Source organism: Ovis canadensis, chromosome 15 (genome assembly GCF_042477335.2).
Source record: "Ovis canadensis isolate MfBH-ARS-UI-01 breed Bighorn chromosome 15, ARS-UI_OviCan_v2, whole genome shotgun sequence".
Classification (NCBI taxonomy): Eukaryota; Metazoa; Chordata; class Mammalia; order Artiodactyla; family Bovidae; genus Ovis; species Ovis canadensis.
Genome location: NC_091259.1, coordinates 85747296 through 85769751, shown reverse-complemented (window position 1 = coordinate 85769751; position 22456 = coordinate 85747296). Strand labels below are relative to the sequence as shown.

General features: G+C 40.4%; 1 protein-coding gene across 1 annotated transcript; it reads right to left on the bottom strand.

Annotated features, from left to right (window-relative positions):
• Positions 1-13990: 13990 nt before the first annotated feature.
• LOC138421027 (olfactory receptor 1165-like) lies at positions 13991-22064 on the bottom strand. The gene is made up of 4 exons (XM_069554748.2): positions 22009-22064; positions 18640-18741; positions 17555-17610; positions 13991-14952 (listed from the first exon to the last, which is right to left on the bottom strand). Exons 1-4 carry the CDS (start codon positions 22062-22064, stop codon positions 13991-13993), a joined length of 1176 nt encoding a protein of 391 aa, XP_069410849.2.
• Between the last annotated feature and the right edge of the window lie 392 nt (positions 22065-22456).

Below are 22456 nucleotides of genomic sequence, written 5' to 3'. Positions count from 1 at the left end.
TAAATACCCATTATTATTCAGACTATTTTAATACATGGCTTTCCTTCAACATTTGAAAGTATTACCAATTCCCTGGTATATTAGGGAGACTGGAACCACTGTTTTGGTTTACTGATGGGATACTCACATCAATAACAAAAGAGACTGGACATTTGATTTGTTGCTCAACCTTACCAATTTCAAAGGCTTTTGGAGAAAATCAGTGGATCAATGGTAGGTTTGTACTCAAATTGGAACTAACTTTATGGAGTTACAGAATTCTGTGTATTTTTGCAATTTCCCTATTGCTCATTGCTGCTAGTTTCAGTAATACAAATCTCAATTGTCTAAACCACTTCATGCCATATTAGTGCAAATTAAAATGTTTCTGATCATAGAAAGGGATCGTCTACAGTTGGTGGAGTAATCTATATGAGCTGTAGCTCCATCTTTTCCACTTAATTTGAAAGATACAGAAAGAAACATGAACTGACCTGAAACCAGATGTTCTTGATTAATTTACTGAGAATTTCTTTTTAGGATTGATGAATCTCAGGTATATTTCTTCTCAGCATTCAAATGTTCTTTAAGATATTAGAAGAATTTAGGCTTGCAAAAATGGTAATATTCCAATGTGCATGCCAGGAAAATGGCATTTTATTTCTAGGGACATTAGAAATATCAAAAAGTACAAAGAAAAATTTAAAAGCTGAATTCACAGTCTAAATTCTGCCAAACCCTGGGTCTTATATTTCCCCCCATAACCATGATATGAAGCACATAGAATTGAAATTGGAGTATTACTCAGTGGACCAGAAACCATTTAATTAGGTGAAACACTGTCTCTTGTGTCATTTTAGTGGATGCATTTTCTTCTAAATCATTAAAGATAATTACACCACCACATTTATCCCATTAACTACTTGTTTGATATTGAACTTTTGAAATATAGGTATTCATTGAATAAACATGGAAGCTCACCGTTCAGAAAGCTAAGATCATGGCATCCGGTCCCATCACTTCATTGCAAATAGATGGGGGAATAGTACAAACAGTGGCAGATTTTTTTTGGGGGGGGAGGGAGGGCTCCAAAGTCACTGCAAATGGTGACTGCAGCCAGGAAATTAAAAGACCTTTCTTCCTTGGAAGAAAAGTTATGACCAACCTAGACAGTATCTTAAAAAGCAGAGATATTGCTTTGCCAACAAAGATTGGTCTAGTCAAAGCTATAGTTTTTCCAGTGGTCATGTATGGATGTGAGAGCTGAACTATGAAGAAAGCTGAGCACCAAAGAACTGATGCTTTTGAACTGTGGTGCTGGAGAAGACTCTTGTGAGTCCCTTGGTGTGCAAGGAGATTCAAGCAGTCCATCCTAAAGGAAATCAGGTCTGAATACTCATTGTAAGGCCTGGTGTTGAAGCTGAAACACCAATACTTTGGCCACCTCATGCGAAGAGCTGATTCACTGGAAAAGACCCTGATCCTGGGAAAGATTGAGGGTGGGAGGAGAAGAGGACGACAGAGGATGAGATGGTTGGAAGGAATCGCTAAAGCAATGGGCATGAGTTTGAGTAGGCTCCTGGAGTTGGTGATGGACAGGGAGGCCTGGTGTGCTGCAGTCCTTTGGGTCACAGAGTCGAACACAACTGAGTGACGGAACTGAACTGAATAGCAATTAACTTATAGGTGTTTTTGATATGAATACTGTCCTTGTCTATCTCCCTACCACACTCTGTTTTTCATTTCTACATAATATTCACTGAATTGAATAAGAAGACTCTCTTACCATTTTTTTTGAGACAAATATAATCTTGATGGAGAAAACTAACAAGTAAAAGACAATAAAAGAAAATGACAGAACAACATTACTAATGATAATAGAATTTTAAATTATACATTAAATGTTGACACATTAAACCAATCAACTAAGGAAAAGGTAAATATATAATACTTATAGGAATTTTCTCAGGAGAAAACACATATTTTGATTAGAACCCCTATGTTCATCGCAGCATTGTTTATAATAGCCAGGACATGGAAGCAACCTAGATGTCCATCAGCAGACAAATGGATAAGAAAGCCGAGGTACATATATACAATGGAGTATTACTCAGACATTAAAAAGAATATATTTGAATCAGTTCTAATGAGGTGGATGAAACTGGAGCCAATTATACAGAGTGAAGTAAGCCAGAAAGAAAAAAACCAATACAGTATATTAACACATATATATGGAATTTAGAAAGATGATAATGATAACCCTGTATGTGAGACAGCAAAAGAGACACAGATGTATAGAAGAGTCTTTTGGACTCTGTGGGAGAGGGAGAGGGTGGGATGATTTGGGAGAATGGAATTGAAACATGTATAATATCATATGTGAAACGAATCGCCGGTCCAGGTTCAATGCATGACACTGTATGCTTGGGGCTGGTGCACTGGGATGACCCAGAGGGATGGTATGGGAAGGGAGAGGGAGGAGGAAAGAGGGGTGCAGGATGGGGAACACGTGTATACCTGTGGCAGATTCATGTTGATGTATGGCAAAACCAATACAATATTGTAAAGTAATTAACCTCTAATTAAAATAAATAAATTTATATTTTTTAAAAAATTTTTAAATGAAATTTTTTAAAAATATAACTTACCACATCAAAATATTAAAGGAGTTCAAATGAGGAAAATTAGCTTGATAAATTCAACATTCACTCACTAAAAAACGAAATATAACAAACAGACACATACCGAAAAAATACATGAGATAACTTTGCTTAACATTTTAAGCATGAAATGTTAAGTATTGATACTTTCCTTTTTAGATGAGGAAGTCAAGGATAACCACTTTTTTTTTTTAATTTTAAAATCTTTAATTCTTGCATGCGTTCCCAAACATGAACCCCCCTCCCACCTCCCTCCCCATAACATCTCTCTGGGTCATCCCCATACACCAGCCACAAGCATGCTGTATCCTGCGTCAGACATAGACTGGCGATTCAAATCTTACATGATAGTATACATGTTAGAATGCCATTCTCCCAAATCATCCCACCCTCGCCCTCTCCCTCTGAGTCCAAAAGTCCGTTATACACATCTGTGTCTTTTTTCCTGTCTTGCATACAGGGTCGTCATTGCCATCTTTCTAAATTCCATATATATGTGTTAGTATACTGTATTGGTGTTTTTCTTTCTGGCTTACTTCACTCTGTATAATCGGCTCCAGTTTCATCCATCTCATCAGAACTGATTCAAATGAATTCTTTTTAATGGCTGAGTAATACCCCATTGTGTATATGTACCACTGCTTTCTTATCCATTCATCTGCTGATGGACATGTACGTTGTTTCCATGTCCTGGCTATTATAAACAGTGCTGCGATGAACATTGGGGTACATGTGTCTCTTTCAAATCTGGTTTCCTCGGTGTGTATGCCCAGCAGTGGGATTGCTGGGTCATAAGGTAGTTCTATTTGCAATTTTTTAAGGAATCTCCACACTGTTCTCCATAGTGGCTGTACTAGTTTGCATTCCCACCAACAGTGTAAGAGGGTTCCCTTTTCTCCATTCCCTCTCCAGCATTTATTGCTTGCAGATTTTTGGATCGCAGCCATTCTGACTGGTGTGAAGTTGTACCTCATTGTGGTTTTGATTTGCATTTCTCTAATAATGAGTGATATTGAGCATCTTTTCTGTGTTTGTTAGCCATCTGTATGTCTTCTTTGGAGAAATGTCTATTTAGTTCTTTGGCCCATTTTTTGATTGGGTCGTTTATTTTTCTGGAATTGAGCTGCATAAGTTGCTTGTATATTGTTGAGATTAGTTGTTTGTCAGTTGCTTCATTTGCTATTATTTTCTCCCATTCCGAAGGCTGTCTTTTCACCTTGCTTATAGTTTCCTTTGTTGTGCAGAAGCTTTTAATTTTAATTAGATCCCATTTGTTTATTTTTGCTTTTATTTCCAGAATTCTGGGAGGTGGATCATAGAGGATCCCGCTGTGATTTATGTCAGAGAGTGTTTTGCCTATGTTCTCCTCTAGGAGTTTTATAGTTTCTGGTCTTACATTTAGATCTTTAATCCATTTTGAGTTTATTTTTGTGTGCGGTGTTAGAAAGTGATCTAGTTTCATTCTTTCACAAGTGGTTGACCAGTTTTCCGCTCACCACTTGTTAAAGAGATTGTCTTTACTCCATTGTATATTCTTGCCTCCTTTGTCAAAGATAAGCTGTCCATATGTGTGTGGATTTATCTCTGGGCTTTCTATTTTGTTCCATTGATCTATATGTCTGTCTTTGTGGCAGTACCATACTGTCTTGATGACTGTGGCTTTGTAGTAAAGCCTGAAGTCAGGCAAGTTGATTCCTCCGGTTCCATTCTTCTTTCTCAAGATTGCTTTGGCAATTCGAGGTTTTTTGTGTTTCCATACAAATCTTAAAATTATTTGTTCTAGTTCTGTGAAAAATATGGCTGGTAGCTTGATAGGGATTGCATTGAATTTGTAAATTGCTTTGGGTAGTATACTCATCTTCACTATATTGATTCTTCCATACCATGAACATGGTATATTTCTCCATCTATTAGTGTCCTCTTTGATTTCTTTCATCAGTGTTTTTTAGTTTTCTATATATAGGTCTTTTATATATATATATATATAGGTCTTTAGTTTCTTTAGGTAGATATATTCCTAAGTATTTTATTCTTTTCGTTGCAATGGTGAATGGAATTGTTTCCTTAATTTCTTTTTCTACTTTCTCATTATTAGTGTATAGGAATGCAAGGGATTTCTGTGTGTTGATTTTATATCCTGCAACTTTACTATATTCATTGATGAGCTCTAGTAATTTTCTGGTGGAGTCTTTAGGGTTTTCCATGTAGAGGATCATGTCATCTGCAAACAGTGAGAGTTTTACTTCTTCTTTTCCAATTTGGATTCCGTTTATTTCTTTTTCTGCTCTGACTGCTGTGGCCAAAACTTCCAGAACTATGTTGAATAGAAGCGGTGAAAGTGGACACCCTTGTCTTGTTCCTGACTTTAGGGGAAATGCTTTCAATTTTTCACCATTGAGGATAATGTTTGCTGTGGGTTTGTCATAGATAGCTTTTATTGTGTTGAGGTATGTTCCTTCTATTCCTGCTTTCTGGAGAGTTTTTATCATAAATGGATGTTGAATTTTGTCAAAGGCCTTCTCTGCATCTATTGAGATAATCATATGGTTTTTATTTTTCAATTTGTTAATGTGGTGAATTACATTGATTGATTTGCGGATATTGAAGAATCCTTGCATCCCTGAGATAAAGCCCACTTGGTCATGGTGTATGCTCTTTCTAATGTGTTGTTGGATTCTGATTGCTAGAATTTTGTTGAGGATTTTTGCATCTATGTTCATCAGTAATATTGGCCTGTAGTTTTCTTTTTCTGTGTGTGACATCTTTGTCAGGTTTTGATATTAGGGTGATGGTGGCCTCATAGAATGAGTTTGGAAGTTGACCTTCCTCTGCAATTTTCTGGAAGAGTTTGAGTAAGATAGGTGTTAGCTCTTCTCGAAATTTTTCGTAGAATTCAGCTGTGAAGCCGTCTGGACCTGGGCTTTTGTTTGCTGGAAGATTTCTGATTACAGTTTCAATTTCCGTGCTTGTGATCAGTCTGTTAAGATTTTCTATTTCTTCCTGGTTCAGTTTTGGAAAATTGTACTTTTCTAAGAATTTGCCCATTTCTTCCACGTTGTCCATTTTATTGGCATACAACTGCTGATAGTAGTCTCTTATGATCCTTTGTATTTCTGTGTTGTCTGTTGTGATCTCTCCATATTCATTTCTAATTTTATTGATTTGATTTTTCTCTCTTTGCTTCTTGATGAGTCTGGCTAATGGTTTGTCAATTTTATTTATCCTCTCAAAGAACCAGCTTTTGGCTTTCTTGATTTTTGCTATGGTCTCTTTTGTTTCTTTTGCATGTATTTCTGCCCTAATTTTTAAGATTTCTTTCCTTCTACTAACTCTGGGGTTCTCCAATTCTTCCTTTTCTAGTTGCTTTAGTTGTAGAGTTAGGTTGTTTGTTTGACTTTTTTCTTGTTTCTTGAGGTATGCCTGTATTGCTATGAACTTTCCTCTTAGCACTGCTTTTATAATGTCCCACAGGTTTTGGGTTGTTGTGTTTTCATTTTCATTAGTTTCTATGCATATTTTGATATCTTTTTTGATTTCTTCTGTGATTTGTTGGTTATTCAGAAGTGTGTTGTTCAACCTCCATATGTTGGAATTTTTAATAGTTTTTCTCCTGTAATTGAGATCTAATCTTAATGCATTATGGTCAGAAAAGATGCTTGGAATGATTTCGATTTTTTTGAATTTATCAAGTTTCGATTTATGGCCCAGGATGTGATCTATCCTGGAGAAGGTTCCATGAGCACTTGAAAAAAAGGTGAAATTCATTGTTTAGGGGTGAAATGTCCTATAGATATCAATTAGGTCTAACTGATCTAATGTATCATTTAAAGTTTGCATTTCTTTGTTAATTTTCTGTTTAGTTGATCTGTCCATAGGTGTGAGTGGGGTATTAAAGTCTCCCACTATTATTGTGTTATTGTTGATTTCCCCTTTCATACTTGTTAGCATTTGTCTTACATATTGCGGTGCTCCTATATTGGGCGCATATATATTTATAATTGTTATATCTTCTTCTTGGATTGTTCCTTTGATCATTATGTAGTGGCCTTCTTTGTCTCTTTTCACAGCCTTTGTTTTAAAGTCTATTTTATCAGATGTGAGTATTACCACTCCTGCTTTCTTTTGGTCTCTATTTGCGTGGTATATCTTTTTCCAGCCCTTTGCTTTCAGTCTGTATGTGTCCCTTGTTTTGAGGTGGGTCTCTTGCAAGCAGCATATAGAGGGGTCTTGTTTTTGTATCCATTCTGCCAGTCTTTGCCATTTGGTTGGGGCGTTCAACCCATTTATGTTTAAGGTAATTATTGATAAGTATGATCCCATTACCATTTACTTGATTGTTTTGGGTTGGGGTTTATACACCCTTTTCGTGTTTCCTGTCTAAAGAATATCCTTTAGAATTTGTTGGAGAGCTGGTTTGGTGGTGCTGAATTCTCTCAGCTTTTGCTTGTCTGTGAAGCTTTTGATTTCTCCTTCGTATTTGAATGAGATCCTTGCTGGGTACAGTAATCTGGGCTGTAGGTTATTGTCTTTCATCACTTTAAGTATGTCTTGCCATTCCCTCCTGGCCTGAAGAGTTTCTATTGAAAGATCAGCTGTTATCCTTATGGGAATCCCCTTGTGTGTTATTTGTTGTTTTTCCCTTGCTGCTTTTAATATTTGTTCTTTGTGTTTGATCTTTGTTAATTTGATTAATATGTGTCTTGGGGTGTTTTGCCTTGGGTTTATCCTATTTGGAACTCTCTGGGTTTCTTGGACTTGGGTGATTATTTCCTTCCCCATTTTAGGGAAGTTTTCAACTATTATCTCCTCAAGGATTTTCTCATGATCTTTCTTTCTGTCTTCTTCTTCTGGGACTCCTATAATTCGAATGTTGGAGCGTTTCATATTGTCCTGGAGGTCTCTGAGATTGTCCTCGTTTCTTTTAATTCGTTTTTCTTGTTTCCTCTCTGATTCATTTATTTCTACCATTCTATCTTCTATTTCACTAATCCTGTCTTCTGCCTCCGTTATTCTACTATTTGTTGCCTCCAGAGTGTTTCTGATCTCATTTATTCCATTATTCATTATATTTTGACTCTTTTTTATTTCTTCTAGGTCCTTGTTAAACCTTTCTTGCATCTTCTCAATCCTTGTCTCTAGGCTATTTTTATGTGATTCCATTTTGATTTCAAGATTTTGGATCATTTTCACTATCAATATTCGGAATTCCTTCTCAGGTAGATTCCCTACTTCTTCCTCTTTTGTTTGGTTTGGTGGGCAACTCTCCTGTTCCTTTACCTGCTGAGTATTCCTCTGTCTCTTTATCTTGGTTATATTGCTGCGTTTGGGGTGGCCGTTTTATATTCTGGTAATTTGTGGAGTTCTCTTTATTATGGAGCTTCCTCACTGTGGGTGGGGTTGTATCAGTGGCTTGTCAAGGTTTCCTGGTTAGGGAGGCTTGTGTTGGAGTTCTGGTGGGTGGAGCTGGGTTTCTTCTCTCTGGAGTGCAGTGGAGTGACCCGTAATGGGTTATGAGACATCAAAGGTTTTGGGATAATTTTGAGCTGCCTGTATAGTGAAGCTCAGGGGAGTATTCCTGTGTTGCTGGAGAACTTGAGTGGTATGTCTTGTTTTGGAACTTGTTGGCCCTTGGGTGGAGCTTGGTTTCGGTGTAGGTATGAAGGCATTTGATGAGCTCCTATTGCTTAATGTTCCCTGAATTCAAGAGTTCTCTAATGTTTTCAGGCTTTGGATTTAAGCCTCCTGCTTCTGGTTTTCAGTTTTATTTTTACAGTAGCCTCTAGACTTCTCCATCTATACAGCACCGATGATAAAACATCTAGGTTAAAGATGAAAAGTTTCTCCACATTGAGGGACACTCAGAGAGGTTCACTGAGTTACAAGGAGAAGAGAAGATGGAGGGGGTGGTTAGAGGTAACTGGAATGAGATGCGGTGAGATCAAAAGAGGAGAGAGCAAGCTAGCCAGTAGTCACTTCCTTATGTGCGCTCTATAGTCTGGACCGCTCAGAGGTATTTACAGAGTTATATGGGGAAGAGGAGAGGGAGGAAGTAGACAGAGGTGACCAGGAGGATAAGAGAGAGGAATGAGAAGGAGAGAGACAAATCCTGCCAGTAACCAGTTCCTTAGGTGTTCTCCACCGTCTGGAACACACAGAGATTCACAGAGTTGGATAGAGAAGAGATAGGGGAGAAAAGAGACAGAGGCCACCTGGTGGAGAAAAAGGAGGGTCCAAAGGAGGAGAAAGTGGTCAAGCCAGTAATCTCGCTCTCAGGTAAACTTGGGTTTTTAAATGTACAAAATTGACAACAAAAACCTAAGAGCAAAGATTAAAAATCTAGAGTAGAGGTTGGATTTTCAAAAATACAATATTAAAGAAAAGAAGCAGAAGGAAAAAGGAAGAAAAAAAAAAGAATTATTTTTAAAAAAACAACAACAACAAAAAAAAAAAACCACCAACAACCATCCAAAGACTATATATGGTGTTTGCCTTAAAAAAAAAAAGTCTTTTTTTTTAATAGTAATAGTAAGTTATAGAAATAAAAATTAGAGGAGAAATAGAAGACTTAACAATTTTAAAAAAGTTAGAAAAAAAGAAAAACAAACAAACAAAAAAAAAGGAATGATTTTTAAAATAGTAAAAATATATCTTGCCCTTCTCTGATGTTGTGGGCCGTGTGGGATCACTTCCAAGGTGGTTCCCTCTGTTTAACTTCTTCTGTTTGCTGGTTTTTTAGGCTCACTAGTTCAGTCGCACTGTGGGGAGGGGGGATGCTGCAAACAAATAGCACCATCATGTGCACACAGTGTCTCAGCCCCACTTGACCTGTCCCTTCTCACGGCGCACAAAGCACTCCGGCTCTAAGATGCTCAGCCAGGAACCGTCTGGGGCCAGCCCTAGGCTGCGTGCACTTCCCCGGTCCAAGCTGCTCAGGTTCGGCGCTCAGGCAGCCCTCAGAGGCACAGATTCAGCTGGGACTGCGCTTTGTGCCCTTCCCAGGTCTGAGTATCTCAGGAGTTTGGCGAGCGTGATTGCCGCGGCTTGTCACCTTTTCTGCCGCTGCTGCTCAGCTTTCTGGGTGGACCGCTGGCGCCCCCCGTGAGGCAGACTGTGACTGTCCAGCACCCCCAGAAGTCTTAGCAAAGAAGCCTGCTTGCAGTTAGGTAAGTAAAGTCTCTCTGGGTATGCAATTGCCCCTTTCCAGTCCTTACGGCTCTGGCTGCCTGTCCCCGGCGGGGGATGGTCTGCAGCCGGCTTTTTCCATTCCGTCCTTTGTTCTGTGCTCGGTCCTGGCGGTGTCTTATGTTCGAGCTTTTCGCGTGGTGGCTATCCCACAGTCTGGTTTGCTAGCCCAAGTTAGATTGTTCTCGTTGTGCGTGGGGCATTCCTGCCCGATTCTTACAAAGCACTGCAGCCCGTGCCTCCCGCTCGTCACTGCCCTGCCCCCACTTCCCAGTGACGGGTGCAGGCGTCTGTGCTGCTTTTCCTCTGGGGGAGTTACTGTTGGGCTTGTAATCTGTTGGTTTTAATTATTTATCTATTTTTCCTTCCTGTTATGTTGCCCTCTGTGTTTCCAAGGCTCGCCACAGACTCGGCAGGGAGAGTGTTTCCTGGTGTTTGGAAACCTCTCTTCTTAAAATTCCCTTCCCGGGACGGGCTTCCCTTCCCAGGACAGAGCTCCCTCCCCACCTCCTTTGTCTCCTTTTTCCTCTTTTATATTTTTTCCTACCTGTTTTTGAAGACAATGGTCTGCTTTTCTGGTTGCCTGATGTCCTCTGCCAGCCTACAGAAGTTGTTTTGTGGAGTTTGCTCAGCGTTGAAATGTTCTTTTGAGGAATTTGTGAGGGAGAAAGTGGTCTTCCCGTCCGATTCCTCTGCCATCTTTTCAGCAGTCTCGAGGATACCCACTTTTACTGTTTATTAAAAATTATACTAAAGTTTTCAACTAGTTAACCAAACACAAGAAAAAAATAAAGGGAATAACACTGGAAACAACCTATCCAGAAAACATTCGACTAGAGATTATATGATATGCATGTTGAAAATAACAAAACAATCTACAAATAAATTATAAAATTATTAAAAGATATTTTTAGAGTTGCCAAAATGCATTGAATCCTAATTGAAAAACAATACACATTTTATAAATGACATTTAAAATAGTATGAAAAATAATCACAAATTGAGATTAATTTAAAAATATGTAAGAACTTTATAAAAATATGATGTATCTTATATTGTAAAACATGAAGTAGATCTAAGTAAACATGATCATGTGGCATGCTATGGTTTGGAGACCTGAGGCTTCAAACACCACTCTCTGCACATTGATCTACAATTCTACTGTATTTCTACACTAAACCCAGACAAGAATAATTCTAAAGGTTGTTTTAAAAGGTAGAGATAAAGAATATCTTAAACACTCTGCAAGATTAAGAGTAACTTATTAAGAGTTGCTCAACTTGATATCAAAGCCTATTAGTTAAGGGTAGTTCTGACTATAAAACACCTAGAAGCATACAGAAAGTCTAGAAACAGAACTATACATATAGTGATGTTTACTTTATGAATATTCTGGCACCACAGAGCAGTGTTAAAATGAGTAAATTTTTCAATAAGTATTTCTGGGGTAAATATATGCCAATAAGTCAAAATATAAAATTAGCTTATAGTCATGCCCCCATCAAAATTTAGTTTGAAATAAGTTGTAAAGTAATTAACCTCCACTTAAAATAAATAAATGTATATTTTTTAAAAATCAATGTAAACAGAGAAAATAAAACCCCAAATTGAAAATAGAGGGAGTAGAATGTAAAATAGAATACTGCATGAAATTTGTGATAACTTAGCACATAAAACATGAATATCTTTATTATTTTGGAGGTAAGAAGTGGATCTGAAATAAGACATTAGAAGCACTTCACTGTGTAGAGAAACAGTTTGTTAAACATTGATTCATTAATTCATTAAACATAAGGAAATGTGTGCCCCTAAAGACATCGCCAACTGAATGAAAAGACACACCACAATCTAGGAGAAAATATTCATGATACACACATCAAAGGACTTTTATTTAGAATGCATAATGAAATACATTTTTCATAATAAAATATTAATAACCTAATAGAAAAATATTTTAAAATAAACCTGAATAGGCCCTTCACAAAGAAGTAAGACAAGTCAAATGACTAATAACTAAATTATAGGAATTCAGCCACATTAGTAAAGTGGAACTGAATTCATCACCAAGATAAAGTACCCCTACTTACCCACGAACCTGAAAATATTAAAATGTCTGCTATGAGAGTATTAAACGTTATCAAAAATAGACAATAATTAGAACCCACATATAATATAGTTGGAATTTAAACTAATCCATCCATTTTGGAAAATCCTTTCATGGCATCTGGCAAAAGATCAGAAACAAGCGCCCTTTGATCCAGAACATTCAGAGATAGGGCACACCTCACACAGTGAGTGCTCACGTTCAGTGAGCACATACTTGTGTAAGAATGTTCATGCAGTGTTTACGTTAAAGACAAAAAAGGTGAAATAACCAGGAGTGAAACTGCTGGCTCATATGGTAGTTCTGTTTTTACCGTGTGTGTGTGTGTGTGTGTGTGTGTGTGTGTGTGTGTGTGTGTGTGTGTAAAACTCCATACTGCTTTCCATACAGTATGCAGTTGGTTATACCAAGTTACATTCTCTCCCACAATGCACAGCGTTTCCCTTTACTCTAATTCTCTCCAACAATTGTTATATGCAGACTTTGTAGAGGAAAGGAGGAAGGGGGATTTAGGAGTATAAAGTCTACAAAATGCTCTGCATAAAACGGATAAGCTACAGGAAGCCGCTGCCCAGCACCGTGAGTTATGCCTGTTATTCTTTGAATGCTGCGCTGTGCTCAGTCACTTCAGTTGCGTCCAGCTTTGCAACCCCATGGACTCCAGCCCACCAGGCTCCTCTGCCCATGGAACTGGGTTGCCGTGCCCCCCTCCAGGGGATATTCCCCACCCAGGAATCAAACCCATATCTCTGGCATCACCTGCTTGCAGGCAGGTTCTTTACCCACTGAGCCACTAAGGTTTAACAGTGTCTACTCTAAAAACATAATGAATCACTATGTTGTGTATATAAAATTATTATAACTCTGTAACTAAATAATACTTCAAAAGAGAAGAGGAAATAGCCAAACTCCATGTGTAGTAGTAGTATGAATAAACATATTATCATATCAATATATTTATTTTGTAGAACATTCTTCAGCACCAAAAAGGGAACTACTGTTACAGTCAATCACTTAAAAATTCTTTTGAAACAAAATGCTGAGCCAAATAAGCCAGACATAAGGGAATATACTCTAAAATTTTAATAATACAAATTTCAAAAGCGATAAAGTTAAGTTTTAACTCTCGTAACCTATTCTCTGTTTAGAAGAAAAATCTTTGAACACCGCAATGGAGTCTGTTCCTAGAGGCATCAAGAGGCACAGTGACTAGAAACATGCTCACAGAGATGCTGCAAAGAGCTGATGAGTCTTTAATTTCTTGGAGAAAGTAACATACAGGATGATTATACAAAATTACTTGTCTACCTATCTATCACATTCCATAATTTGAGAAAAAGAGAAAGGAAAGGAAGAGAGAAAAAAGAAAGAAAGAAGACATGGAACAGAAATCATTTGCAAATTCTGAGGATTTCAGAATATGGACAGCCTTCTGCTGCGCTGTGCTTAGCCGCTCAGTCTTACCCGACTCTGAGACCCCGTGGACTGCAGCCCACCAGGCTCCTCTGTCCTTGGGGATTTTCCAGGCAAGAATACTGGAGTGGGCTGTCATGCCCTCCTCGAGGGGATCTTCCCTACCCAGGGAAAGAACCCAGGTCTCCCGCATTGCAGGCAGATTCTCTACCATCTGAGGCACCAGGGAAGCCCTGGACACTGTGAGACGGTCATTATTTTGCCTATAACACTCTGAAAGTGAGACATAAACATATATTTTTCTTTTAAACTGAAGGTGACATTTTAAAATCACAGTGCAGTTTAAAAATCACATTATATTCATATGATACATAATTTTCTCAAGAGATTGTATCCCATTGTGTCTCAGTCACTAAAGAATCAACTTGCACTTCGGGAGATGTGAGTTCCATTGCTGGCTTGGGGAGATCCCCTGGAGGAGGGCATGGCAACCCACTCCCGTATCCTTGCCTGGAGATTCCCCGTGGACAGAGAAGGGGTCACAAAGAGTAGGACACTGGGATAAGCACACATTGGAAGAAAAATGTAATAACCTTCAACACACTGTATAAAGCACATTTAAGAAACTGCTTTCCTCTATCTCTCTTCTCACTCAAAATTGCATTGGGTGAGAAAACATTTTGGTATTGACTAATTTTCTGATGGTCTCCTTCACATCATTATTTCTAAGGCTGTAGATAAGGGGATTTAGCATGGGGATCACTATTGTGTAAAGCACAGTGGCTACTTTGATGAAGAGCCATGAGCTTCTGGAGTTGGGTACACAGTAGAGAAGAAGGATGACCCCATGGAAAATGGTGATGGCGGTCAGGTGGGAGGCACAGGTGGAGAAGGCTTTTCGGAGTCCACCAGCTGAAGGCATCTTGATGATTGTGACAATTATGAAAATATAGGAGGCGAGGATAATCAGGAGGCTACACACCTCACTGAGAGTAGAAATGATAAAACGTGTCATCTGACTGAAGTGAGAGTCAGAGCAAGAGGCAGAGACGATGGCAGAGTACTCACAGCCAAAGTGATGTATGACGTTAGAACCACAGAAGGACAGCTCCAAAAGAGAACAGGTGATTGTCAAGGAACACGATCCACCCCACGTGTAGGTTCCAGCGACTAGGAGGCTGCAGAGCTTAGGAGACATAGCAACTGTGTAGAGCAGGGGGTTACAAACAGCTACAAACCGGTCATAGGCCATCACTGCTAACATGAACATCTCCGTAATCACAAGTGTGCAACCAAAGAAGAATTGCATCATGCAACCCACGTAGGAGATAGTCCTTCTGTCCACAACCAAGATCTCTAAGAGTTTAGGTGTGGTTATAGAAGAGTAACAAAAATCAAGAAAGGAGAGATGGCTGAGAAAGAAGTACATGGGGGTGTGGAGCTTGGGGTTGATTCTGATGATCACAATCATACCCACGTTCCCCACCACAGAGACGGTGTAGACGGTGAAGAAAGCCAGGAGTAGGGGCACCTGGAGCTGCGGGTATTCTGAGAAGCCCAAGAGGACGAAGGTGATTCCCGCACTCTGATTTCTCTCATCCATCACTACGGCTTCTGCCAGAGAAAGCCAGACAGCTCACCCTAAGCAACCAGACATGACAGAAACAGAGGGTATTTTCCTCCCAGCCTGGACAGGGGACTGGTTTGCAGTGGTGACGTCTGAGATTTCCCAGGAATGCGAATAAGGCGCAGTTGGAGCCCAAATATACCGTGTGTCTACAGGTGTGGAGAGTGCAAGTCAGCTTCTGAGGTAGGGGCAAGGAGAGGATGGACTGGGAAGGACTGGGTGTCAGGGTGACTCAGAAAATGTCCTTGTTTGAATTTTCTCAACCTTCTCAGCTGTCGCCCTTTTCTCCACATGGATAATTCCTTTCTTTAGCTTCGTTTAATTGAACTTGTTGATTGCACTTGCAAATTCTTCTGTTTGTTCAGGCCATTCTAACTGCTCAAGATGTCCTCTGTTTTTCTCTCACTTTTCCTTAGTGCTCCCCGATCAGAGAGAGGCTTCCCAGGTAGTGCGGTGGTAAAGAATCCTCCTGATGGTGCAGGAGATGCAAGGGACATGAGTTCAATCCCTGGGTCAGGAATATCCCCAGGGGAAAGAATTGGCACCCCACTCCAGTATCCTTGCTGGTGAAAACTGGTGGACGGAGGAGCCTGGCGGGCGACAGTCCATGGAGTCGCAAGTCACACAACTGAGAGATTCAGCGCCCACCTCATCAGAGAAGCCTCAGGTTTACCTTCCCTTAATGATTTCACCAACTGGCCAAACCCTGGTGAAAGGTCATATATTGTATCTCCTAGAGAATATGAATGATGTCTTGTTAACAATCTAGACTCTTTAATCAAGTCAGCTTGCCTTCAAATTTAACCTCAGTCACTTATTAATATGTTTCCGACAAGTGAAGCTCTCTGAAACCTTACCTTTAGAATATAATTCTATTATAATAATTTCTTTTTACTATACAATTATGTATAAAATATAACTTAGTGAATTATTTTCTAAAATGTTTAAGACTTTAATTTCACATGTGATAATTGCCCCCCACTAAATTTAGTGTAGAATTCTGGAGTGGGTAGCCATTCCCTTCTCCAGGGGATCTTCCCAACCCAGGGACTGAACCCAGGTCTCCCACATTACAGGTAGATTCTTTACCAGCTGAGTCACAAGGGAAGACCAGAAACACTGGAGTTCGTAGCCTATCCCTTCTCCAGCAGATCTTCCCCACCCAGGAATCGAACTGGGGTCCCATGCATTGCAGGCGGATTCTTTCCCAGCTGAGCTATCAGGGAAGTCCAACTTTAATTATTTTCTAAAATATTTAAGACTTTAATTTCACATGTAATAAATGGCCCCCACCAAATTTAGTTTCTTCTCTTATATTTCTAATGCTGTTTTTCATGTTTACTTTGAATTTGAAATATATAACCTCAAAATATTCTACAATGTAGCACCACCTATAATTTTATGAAGTCTGAAATGGTGCAAATAGTGACTAAGAAGAAGAAAAAATGCATACACAGAGGAAACCTTTTTCTTAATTCTTTTCTAATGTTTCCTTCTTAGCTGCACATTTCCATTCATGTCTCGAGCCATCAAGGCACAAGCTTTGTTTTGTCCATTTTCCCCTGTCCTTGTCTGTATCTCTATGATTTCCTTTCCATCCAAGGTGGAGGCTGTGAAAAATGTAATTAGGACAAAATGAACATATTCTTCAAAATACACTCCCATCTTTATTGCTACCTACCACACACCTATTCAGCAGCTGTCTTTTTATTTAGCCTAACTACAACCATCCTTCAAGACTACTTTTCATTCAGTCTTAGTTTAAAATCATGCTCAAATGCTTACCCATATTCAAAATCATCTCCATACAGATTACCTGCAATCTGAACTCTTCTGTCTGGATTTCTGTGATCTCTAAAAGAACTAAACTACCAGTGTAGCAGACATAAGAGACACGGGTTCTCCTCCTGCGTTGGGAAAATCCCCTGGAGGAGTGTACGGCAACCCACTCTGGTGTTCCTGCTTGGAGAATCCCATGGACAGAGGAGCCTGGTGGGCTACAGTCCATAGGGTTGTTTATAAAGAGTCAGAAAGGACTGAAGCGACTTAGCACGCACAGTATCACTGCATTATCTAGACTGCTTGATAGCTACTTCTTTCGTTTCACTCACTGCAGCAATTTTGATTTTGGTGCACAAAATACACACATTTTGGTATATAAAAGCATTATTACCTCTTAATATCAAATCCCAGGCAACATATTTCAGACTGCTTTGGGGTTTAATTCAGAATTCAAGTTTGCTGTACTGCTCCAACTTGCTTTCACCTGCATGATTTTAAACTCAAAAAATTTAATGCAAAATCTGGCATATTTCTCTACAGTTTTATAGATTTATTTTTAATATTTCCTTAATTTTTTAAATTGAAAATAAATGCTACTACTTGAATATCCACCAAGGACATCATTCAGCTATATAAGCAAAGTTCAAAAATAAGTTCAATATCTTGTATTCTTCCCCTTAAATGAATTAAATGAATACCATTTCATTGCTACTAGGGTTGCATAGGTGTTTCTCTGCCAAAAATATTGTTAATTTCAGAGTTTCCCACATCAGAATTAAAGTAAATCACTTAATTTAAACAACTCACCAGAAGCCATGTAGTCTTTATAGATTGATTTACTGAAGACTTCTTTAAATAAGAATCTTGAAAAGTATTTAACAAAAATACTTACATTTATTAAAACTGTTGTAGCTTGTAATAAGAGTATTGTAACCTCTTCCAAAGTGTATTTCAGTAAAGTCATCAAGAAAATTACATTTTTTTCCTCATTAAAAAATAGAGACACTCCCAAGGGTAAGCTGTACGCTTGTAAACTAAACTTATGGATCATGCTGTATATTTATGTCTACCTGAGTGACTTTGGGGATTCACACCCCAGACAATTTTGATTGGTGTGTTTTCCAAGAGCTACAAACAAGGCAATTTAAAGACAATCCCATACTCCTCATTTAGAGTATAATTTATTTTACATCATTAAATTATATAAGAAGCTTGAGTATGTTTATCTTCTTATCTTAGGACAATAACACTAGCAATCAACCTGTTTATATTTATATTTATCATGGAAGATGTGAATTCCAAAATTCAGAAAGAGAAAATCACAATTACTGTTCAATAGACCAAGCATAGTGTTGTTTCTGTGTTATGTTTATTTCAGTCTTTCCTCTAAGTTTTCTTATTTGGACATCTACATTTTTGTAAAAATCACATTCACTATCACGCTGAATAGAAATATGATATTATGGCATTTGCAGTTATTATTATATCCCAGTGTTTCTACTTTATTAAAACCTGTCGAATATACATTTTTTGATAATGCAATTGATAAAAACCTATCAATTATGTGGTATATGAATGGTTTATTTCATCATAATAAACTGCTGCAGATTCAGTGGCTTGAAAAACACTCATTTATTAATTCACAATTTTTGTTAGGGACCAAACGACGGTCTCTAGGACCTGAGTCATGTTTACCAGAAAGAGACAGGATATGCGCTCATCCTGCCTGGCCAATCATGTAACGCCAGCTACTCCTGTAACTGAGACAAAGAACTGCCTGTATATAAGCCGCCATACTCCTTTGTTCGCGGCTCTTGTCGGATTCCCTTGTGTGGGATGAGACTTGAGCCCTAGCACGCTAGAGATAAACTCCCTTCTTGTTTTTGCATTACTGTGGTGGACTTGCTCTCTCGGTCGGTTCGGAGATACGGGCTCGGAGCATAACATTTGGGGGCTCTTCCGGAATCTCCATCCCACCGGGGAGGACAACTCTCCTGGTAGAAGGGAGTAACCTCATTAGGAGATAAGGGCTCTGAGCACCGGTGCTAACGTTGCAGAAGCCCAGATTACGTCCGAGGCCTAGTATCTTACTGGGGAGGCATCTGGCTGTAAAGTGCAGAGGCAAGTCAGCGTAAGGCCGGGGCCAAATTTCGTGCTGGGGAGGCAGCTGGCTCTGATACTGGATTAAGTCAGCATAAGGCCGGGGCCTAGTTTCGTGCTGGGGAGGCAGCTGGCTCTGTGAACATCCTGCAGGTAAGATTGAGTGCATTGTCAGTGGCCACCTTGCGTTTGTTATCTGTTTGTCTATTTGTGGTGTCTGCGTTGCTCTTTGTGTGCTCTGTTGGCTCCCAGTGTACTTTTCTGTGATCATGGGACAAACAACTTCTACTCCTTTATCTCTTATGATTAACCACTTCTCTGATTTCAAGTCTAGAGCTCAGAATCTATCATTGCTGGTAAAAAAAAAAAGCAAGTTAGTAACTTTTTGTTCTGCCGAGTGGCCTGCTTTTGATGTCAGCTGGCCACAAGAAGGCACCTTCAGCTTGCCTACTATTCAAGCGGTCAGAGAGAAAGTGCTCACCCCCTACCCTTCAGGACACCCAGCCAGACCAAACTCCATACATTTTAGTCTGACAGGACCTGGTGCAAAATCCCCTGGCCTGGCTAAAACCTTTTGTTTTTCAGCCCCTCACTTCCCTTCCCTCTTCCCCTCCCTTGCTTCCACAGGTTCCACAGGTTTCATCGGGAGAAGCCAAAAAGAGAACCAAGCCTTCAGCTCCTCCCAGAAAAAGGGGCCCCACCTAGGGAACTCGGAGAAAGGCAAAAAAAAAAAAGGGCGGTGTAGCAGAAAAAGACCAGGAGGTTCCCTCCTCCACCATTCATGCGTTTCCGGTCTGGGCGGGGCCAGCCAGAGAGGGTAGAAAACGGACATATCAGTATTGGCCCTTCTCCACTAGTGATTTGTACAATTGGAAAACCCAGGCTCCCTCCTTCTCTGAAAAACCGCAGGGTCTTATTGATCTTTTGGAGTCTATCCTGTTTACTCACAATCCCACTTGAGATGATTGTCAGCAACTGTTACAGGTACTTTTTACTACAGAGGAGCACTAACGGATCCTGTCAAAAGCCCGGAAAAATGTGCCAGGGGTGGATGGGAGGCCCACAATGCAGCCTAACCTCATTGAGGAGGGGTTCCCCTTGGTGCGACCCAACTGGGACTTCAAACGCACTGAAGGTAAGGAGCGTCTCCGAGTGTACCATCAGACTCTCATGGCTGGCCTTAGAGGGGCCGCCAAAAAGCCAACTAATTTGGCCAAAATAAATCCAGTGAGACAACAACCAAATGAGAGCCCAGCAGCCTTCCTAAAAAGGATAATAAAAGCTTTTAGACAGTATACCCCTATAGACCCACAGGCAGATGAGTCACGAGCGGCAGTTATGTTAGCATTTGTAAATCAAGCAGCCCCTGATATTAAAAAAAGTTACAAAAGATAGAGAGGTTAAATGAACAATCCTTGCAAGATCTAGTGAGGGCAGCCGAGAGAGGTTTTAATCATGGAGAGACCCCAGAAGAGAGAGAGGACCGCATTAAAAAAAAAAAAAAAATTTAGAGCTGAAGAAAACCGTAAAAATCAAAAAGAGGGGCCCAAGAACCCCAAGAACGAGACTCCCTCTCCAGACAGTCATATCCTCTACGCGGGTGAGGATAGCGACTAGGGGGGTCAGGGCTCGAGGCCCCTCCCCGAGTCCTGGGTAACTATAAATGTGGAGGGAAAACCAGTTGGCTTCATGGTGGACACGGGAGCCCAATACTCAGTCTTAAACCAAAAAGATGGACCCATGTCTAAAAAAGTAGCTAGGTGCAGGAAGCAACCGGGACTAAACGATATGGATGGACTACAAAACGGCATGTGAACTTGGGGGCCCACCAGGTAACCCATTCTTTTCTGGTGATACCTGAGTGTCCAGTGCCCTTGTTGGGAAGAGATTTACTGTCTAAAGTAAATGCCCAATTTCATTTTGACCACGGACAAGTGTTGGTTTTAGATGGGACCGGGCATCCTCTTCAGGTCCTGTGTCTGGCATTAAAAGATGAATACAGACTCTACTTGCCAGAGGCCCCAGCGACAATAAGCCCCGAAGTACAACTATGGGTTCAAAGATACCCTCAGGCCTGGGCTGAAACTGCAGGAATGGGACTAGCCAAACAGAGGCCCCCTATCATTGTGGAACTGAAAGCCAGTGCTTCCCCGGTGAGGGTACGACAGTATCCCATGAGTCAAGAGGCTCGACAAGGAATTACTCCTCATATACAACACCTCATAGACACTGGGGTCCTGAAAAGGTGCCGGTCCCCAGGGAACACTCCCCTGTTGCCTGTAAAAAAGCCTGGGGGAACTGATTTTAGACCGGTTCAAGATCTACAAGAAGTCAACAAACGGGTAAATGATATTCATCCTATGGTTCCTAACCCTTATACATTGCTAAGCAACTTGCCTCCAAACTACATTTGGTACACTGTTTTAGATTTAAAAGATGCCTTTTTTAGTTTGCCTCTTGCCCCTGCAAGCCAAGAGATCTTTGCCTTCGAATGGCAGGAAGACGGTGGTCAGACCCCTGTGCAGCTGACATGGACTCGCTTACCACAGGGTTTCAAAAACTCGCCCACGTTATTTAATGAGGCCCTGGACGAAGACCTCCGTGAGTATCGGGTTGAACACCCTACCATTGTTTTATTACAATATGTTGATGACCTTATGCTGGTGGCAGCTACAGAGAAAGAGTGCCAAGAGGCAACAGGTGACCTTCTCCAAACCTTGGGGACTTTAGGTTACCGGGCTAGTGCCAAAAAGGCCCAGATTGCCAAGCAAGAGGTTACATACCTCGGTTATAAGATAAAACAGGGCCAGAGGTGGCTAACACAGGCTATAAAAGAAACCATCCTCCAGATCCCTGAGCCGGCTAACCCTAGACAAGTGAGAAAATTTCTGGGAATGGTGGGATATTGCCGGTTATGGATCTTGGGGTTTGCAGAAAAGGCCAGGCCCCTATATGAGGGGACCAAAGAAAACAAGGACTAGAAATGGACTGAGCCAATGAAAGAGGCCTTCCAAGAGCTCAGGTGAGCCTTGCTAGAGGCTCCTGCCCTTGCCCTCCCTGATCCATCTAAGCCTTTCCAATTATTTGTAGATGAAAAGCGGGGGATAGGAAAAGGGGTACTAACACAGAGATGGGGACCATGGAAGCGACCTGTAGCTTACCTTTCCAAGAGACTGGACCCAGTGGCAGCCGGATGGCCACCTTGCCTCCGTATCATCGCGGCCACCGCGCTCTTAGCCCACGATGCTGATAAACTGACTTATGGACAGAGACTCTTGGTCTACACTCCTCATGCCATAGAGAGAGTTTTAAAGCAACCCCCAGGTAAATGGATTTCTAATGCCCGCTTGACGCACTACCAGGCCTTGCTACTTGACACCCCACGGATTCATTTCCAAACGCCTTGCACTCTAAATCCAGCCACTCTTTTGCCCAATCCGGGGGAAAATAGCCCCCTCCATGACTGTGATGAGATACTGGCTGGGGTAACAGCAATGCGAAAGGACTTAACCGATACTCCACTGGAAAACAGTGAGCTAAGATGGTTCACAGACGGCAGCAGTTATGTAAAAGATGGACAGAGACAGGCGGGAGCCGCAGTAGTAGATG